The 6340-nt window shown below is 45.5% G+C and overlaps 1 protein-coding gene across 2 annotated transcripts in view; it reads right to left on the reverse strand.

The window, feature by feature from the left end:
• The window catches only part of RARB (retinoic acid receptor beta), a 172918-nt gene extending 169566 nt beyond the window's left edge, over nt 1-3352 (reverse strand). Inside the window, exon 1 of one of the 2 annotated variants that reach the window (XM_041734113.1) lies at nt 2812-3352. Coding sequence is in view for 1 of the 2 variants with exons in the window: in XM_041734112.1 (XP_041590046.1) it covers nt 2455-2611 (157 nt within the window). In the remaining variant the exon portion in view is untranslated. Of the gene's footprint in view, nt 1-2454 lie in introns of both variants that reach the window. The other variant, XM_041734112.1, reaches the window with a different exon arrangement.
• Nucleotides 3353-6340: the final 2988 nt, after the last annotated feature.

The following is a 6340-nucleotide window of genomic DNA, read 5'->3' on the forward strand; positions in this document are numbered from 1 at the left end:
GTTTTTTCATTCAAAGGGTTTACTCTAATTACTACACATACACACACATACACACCACACGTCAAAAATAGAATCTCAAAGCAGAAAATACTTTTGGTAGGAATTCAGTGCTATTTTTTTTTCTCCTTGCCCACTGTTTCCTCTGTGTGAAGAGCGCAAACAGATCTGCTTCTCGTCAAAACAGTCATTAAGTAAAATGGAAAAGGTTGTGGTTTTTATGTTCTTACTTATCCAAATGAAGCCCTAATATGCTTTCATTTCAAAAGTCCTTACAACCCATGCCACCCCGAACCAAACACCATGTGGCAGACATTTGTTAGAATTTTTATTTACGCTTAAAAACCTGAATCTCTTGAAGAATTAAACTGACCGTCATAAAGTGGTTGATGGAGGATAAAGTGCTCTGCAGGGGCATATGCAATTTTTACAATTTATTCATTTAACCTATAGCTGGGGGGTATGCGAGTGGAACTCTTGTGAAATTGACCACAATAAGCTCTAATTGCCCTGCTTACAAAAATAAGACACTGGAATTTCTGAAATCCCTTTGTCAAACGCCTTTATTTACTTTTTCTAATGCAAGTTTCTTTGATTAGCTGAACTTTGCTGTTATCAACACTTCTTGCTTATCGGCTGGCCCTAGGCGAATGACACATTCACCACTCGCTCTCCCTAGATAAGGCAAATCCCTTGTTTAACTTGTTCAAGAACAAACAAAGCTTTTCCCCCTACTCCTACAACTTAATAGGCATGTTTGGAGGGTTAATTACAAAAGGGAGAATGTCTACTTGTGAAGGCTCTATTAGGTCTAATAGCTTTCCGCCAAGGGTCCCGAGCATTCCACCCCCCCCCCTTCATTAAAAATATGTTTCATAGAACTTTCTCTTATAAGAAAAACTTCTGGAGAGCCCCAGTTCCCTGAGATCCCGAGTGAAACTGTTCACACTCTTTTAACTGCTACGGAGAGGACAGGTCTGAAAGATCTGTTAGTGGATTATAAAATTATTTTGTAACACTGAGTTTCTTTGAATTCTCCAGAAAGAAAACAGGCACAGCAGGAAAGAAAAGGCATTTGGGGAGCCGCTGAAGATGAAGACACTTTCTGAAAACTATATTCTTTTTGCCCTGGTTATGGCTCTACGAAATATTAAGTCAGACAGCCAGACTGTTGGCATCAAATGGTTATTGATTTTTCAGCTACAAACCTGTTGATTTCCTGGCCCAAGAAGCGAGTCTTTATTGCTAAGACAAAGTTTCAGAGAGAGCAATTTGAATCTGGTCACTGTCCACTCTCTTTCCCTTTTCTTCTCCCTCTTTACATAAGGCACCATGTTATTAGGAAAACTCAATTTCTTCCAGTTAAACTTTGACCTCTTTGAAAACAAAGATTTAAAATGTCATTTTCAGGCTAATGCTCCAATGAATTGTCAAATAAAGTACTAAAAACATTTTGATAGATAGCTGAGCCATTTATCTAAATCACTGTCAGGGCAGCGATGCATCCTGCAGGCTCCCACCACAGCCACCCGAAGGTGGGATTTTCTGGGGCTCCTGGTCATTTCTCAAGCCCTGCAGCCACACTACTGTTGACCAGATGCGTGCCTCGGCATCATGTCAGCATCAGATAACCAAATAGTCAATATTAAAAAAAAAACAAAAAACAAAAAACAAAAAACTGGGCTACTCCACTTATATTTCCTTTCCTTTAAGTGATGTCCAGGTTCGGGGATGAATTGCAAGATATGGAAATAATGGATGGCTCAGCCCAAGGGGTGTTCATTGCCAGTAGTTTTCTAGCAAAACAGCAACTTCTTAGAGCAACAAAGTGACTCGGAAAGGTGGCAGCAGGGTCAATGCTAAGAAATATTGCCTTCCCTTAGCAAGGAAAACATTGGAAGCAGCAGCTTTAACTGGTGGTTTATGAACTTCAGGAGCAGCAGCCACCCTAATTAGGCTAAATTCCTTGCAAGGACGATGTCATATTTTAATTACTTGGGACTGTTGAAACACACAAGGGGGGAATATATACAACTAGCAGCTAATCCAAAGAACAGCAAAGTTAAATTCCCCTCTGCATACATTTTAGTAAAAAACTGCACAATGTGTCAAACTGCCTTACTTGAAGAATGTTTCAAAGTCCTGTGGTCACACTCTACTTTTCACCACCACCCCCTCCATGCATATTTTTAAAAACTGTTTTTCGAGAGACCCTAAGGTTGGTTAAGGAGAGGAGCGGGGTTCGGGAGGGGTTGTTTGGGAAGAAAACATCTAACAGGAAATTTTCAGCAGAGGGAATCAATATGCACGCCAGCATATCACACCCTTTCAGCATTAAATCATTAAATCCTTTGTCTTGCTACCAATGCAGTTTGTTTCCAACGTCTTTATTGCATGCAAGAGAGACAATTCATTTTTTTTTTTTCTTGGTAGAAGAAGGGAAAAAAATAAACCTACATTGAGCAGTGTGCCGATGCTGCCATTCGGTTTGGGTCAATCCACTGAAGCATGCTTTGAGAGCTTTCTCCTGGAGCATGCAGGAAGACGGACTCGCAGTGTAGAAATCCAGGATTTGCCCAGGACTCACTGACAGAACATCCATACAGTCAAACATGATCTCCCCTGCACCGAATGTCTGCAAAAGTGCTTATCCTCTAGGTGTGGAGGCAAATGGCATAGAAAAGTCCACCCAACTCCATCAAACTCTGCCCCTTTTTTGGCACGTAGGCTGTTGGTCTTTTTCCCAGCCCCGAATCATGAATTATGACAGACAAGCCAGCTAAAAGCCTGTAATTGATCCAAATGATCATTTACCATTTTCCAGGCTCGCTCGGCCAATCCAGCCGGGGCGGGGGTTCCCAGAAAGATCCCAAGTTCTCCTTCCAAGCAAATGCCTGCAAGCAGCCTTCCGAAGGCGGTCCGGATCCTAGCCCGACGGGGCCCAGACAGACCCTGCCCGGCTCGCTCGCGTCCTCGGCATCCCGGTCCTCCAGCAGCGCGCTTGGGGGAATTCTGGTCCCCCCTTTGGCAGAGAATAGACCCTCCTGCCTCTGAACAGCTCACTTCCTACTACTTCTGTCACACAGAATGAAAGATTGAATTGCCTAATATATGCGAGTGAACTTTCGGTGAACCCTTCCCGGGCTGCTAACCTTCAAATGACCCAACGAGTCTGACATCACCAGCTCCCAGGATTCTCACAGAGCTTAAAAACTCCCAGCAGCCCCGCAGCCGCAGACGGCCCGGGCGGCAGGCAGCGGGGAGCGCGCCAGCCGCCGCCTTCTTGCCCGGTTCTCACCTGGAAAACAATGCAAGGGGAGCTTCTGGAGACGGGCAGGGAGGAGCCGGGCCCCGCCGCCGGCTCGCGGGGAGCCGCCACTCGCTCCGGGTCCGCGCTCGCCCGCGCCCGCGCCCTCGCCCGCGCCGCGGCGGCCGGAGCCCGGGAGCGCGCCCGCCCCGCCGAGCCCCCCGTGCGCCCGCCGGGCTGCTGGATCCCCCGCAACCTACGTAGTTTTCCACTCCCGACAAAGCACATGCAAGCCCTAAACTGTAGAGCAGGGGAGAGCTCCTCCTCGGGGAAGCCTTGGCTTGAGAAACTTTCCACTGGACGGAGAGCTTGCCCCCCCCCCCACTCCTGCATCCCCCCCCCCCCCACCTTGCAGAAGCCTCGCGCCCCCGGAGGGATTGCATTTGCTCGGGAGTAAAAATCCAGCTTTGTGGATCCGTTTACTTTCTAAGCACTCTCTCAAGTCTGGAGGCGGCCGTCAAGAAGGCATGGTTCCTGCCCCAAACACGCACGCACATAGAAATCACTCAGATACACAGGATTTCGGGTCCTGATCAGAGGAGACACAGTGGTCAGGAGTGGATGTGGGGCTGAAACGGAAATCGATTCCAATTCCACTTTTTTTTTTTTTTTTTTTTACGCGGTGTGATCTGGGATGAGTATTTAATCTCTCCTAGCCTCGGTGTTCTCATCTGTAGAATGGAGATAGACTACTACCCACTAAAAAATTTAAAAAAAAAAAAAAAAAAAAAAAAAAAGGGATCCCTGGGTGGCGCAGCGGTTTGGCGCCTGCCTTTGGCCCAGGGCGCGATCCTGGAGACCCAGGATCGAATCCCACGTCAGGCTCCCAGTGCATGGAGCCTGCTTCTCCCTCTGCCTGTGTCTCTGCCTCTCTCTCTCTCTCTGTGTGACTATCATAAATAAATAAAAAAATTTAAAAAAAAAAAAAAAAAAAAAAAGACTACTACCCACTTCAGTGGGTGGCTGTGAGCCGCTCCCCTCCCCCAAAGCGCTTGCACGGCACTCAGTATGTACCCTGCAACAAGTACTGATTCTCATTTCACCCTCTTATTTTTCTCAAGCCCTGCGACGGGAGGCTGAGACCTGTCTGAGGCCGCAAAGCTGAAAGCTATGACCAGCACGCAACTCCCCGGAACCCAGCCCAATGTGAAAATTACTTTGCTGTTCCCACAGCCTTGCACCCTGGACAGCATGTTGGTGACCTCCATCACCTCATGCACGTACACACACACACACACACACACACACACACACACACACCCCACCACCACATAATTAAACACATATTTTGAAAACTGGCTGAGTGTGAAGGTTTTATACCTCCAAAGGCCTGTTTTCACCAATATTAGCCCCTGCCCAATCTTGGTTACTTATTAGAATAATTTTAAGAGAGATTCTTTTTTTCTCCTTCCCATATTGACCCACCTAGAGGAAGGAGAAACCTTGTAGCAGGTCCTAAAACCCTGAGAAGGACAGATGCAATATTTACAAATAAACCCGGGCAGAGAGCTTTCAAAGGGAGAGCCAATCCACACTGCAGTCATTTTGTACAACTTGCTTAAAGGATGCAAAGTACATCAAAGGAAGGAAACTCTGCCGATGATTTAAAACACCCTATCTCCTCTACTACCTCTCCAGGATTTACTTGTTGTAACTCTCCCACAAAACGGGGCAGTCAAGCAAGTGGGCATAAGGGAGTTTCCTTGCCCCTTGCAGGGAAAAGTGCTGCCCCAGTCTCCTTTCTGTGGATAATGCTGGAATGCTCACTGGCATCCAGGCCCTTTAAAAGCCTGTCAGGGGGCACCCGCCCCATGCTGAACGGCTGCTCTGTCTTCAGGAGTTGCTAAGTGGCACTCATGGTGTAACATGAAAAGTATGCATCACACACACTTCCCAAGTCACAGATCCTTTTATGAAGGTACATTAAAACAATTTTCAGCCCAGCAAGCTCAGTTCTTGCTATTGAAAAGTCCAGGGCAATAGAAGGGTGAGATTTTGCTGAAACTATGTTTGTTATTCTCTCTCTCTCTCTCTCTCTCTCTCTCAAGTGGCCATCATTTTGTAACAGGGGTTTATAAGAAACTCTTCAACTACAAAGAAAACACACGACTTAAGTTGCACAGAGGAATTTACAAAACATTTAACACACTGTCATTAAGATAGTTGTAAAGATACACAAAGCACCACATTATGTACCAACCTCTGGGGTGTGCGTGGACTTACAGCTCAAATGCTAACTTACGGTCCTTAAGAGTTCCTTGAAACTGGACTCATCTTATATGCCATAATGGAAGCCACTGAAAAGGTGTTTCAGATGAAAGGAGGAAGGAGCTACATTTAAAGCACAGCAGGAGGCATCAAGAGAGAAATCTCCCCACCTCCCCACCCCCAAACTCCCAAGTGTGTGTATTCAGGTATCTGTTGGGGTGGGGATGCATAGCACTTCCTGCTCAAACATCTTTCCAAAGGGAAGGGTGCACTGGTCACAAGGAGGTAAAGATGGGGATGGTGTCTCCCAAATTCTGTTTACTCTCATTTCACAAGCTAGAGGACAGCCTAGGAAGGGAAATGACTGCTCCCTAATTTCTACCCTGAATACCATGTCATGACACAAAAACAATAACAAAGTGTGCAGGGATGGGGGGAGATGGTAGGAGATTGGATATTTTCTTTCTTTGCAAGAGAACATTTTAAATTTATAATCATCTTGGGGTTCTCTTAACTGTAGAGGAATAAACTTGGGCTTTTGAATACTGATCTTTTATTTCAATGCGTGTGAATAGAATAGTATGGGTTTCTTATAGTGCAACAGCATTCACTAGTCTATTCATCATTTCTCATCATGAGTTAATTATGCTGATGGCAACTATTAGAGCTATTATTTAATCCAAGTATTAATTTATAAAGCAGCCCCCAAATTTAGCCACATGTTTCTTATCATTTCTTCATCAGGAAATCTAATTCTTATACTTCTGGAAAACCTGTCTTCCCCCACATTCTTCATCTTAAGTAAAATTTAGGAAAGACAGGCAAACA

The sequence above is a fragment of the Vulpes lagopus genome, chromosome 19, assembly GCF_018345385.1.
Source record: "Vulpes lagopus strain Blue_001 chromosome 19, ASM1834538v1, whole genome shotgun sequence".
In the NCBI taxonomy this organism is placed as follows: domain Eukaryota; kingdom Metazoa; phylum Chordata; class Mammalia; order Carnivora; family Canidae; genus Vulpes; species Vulpes lagopus.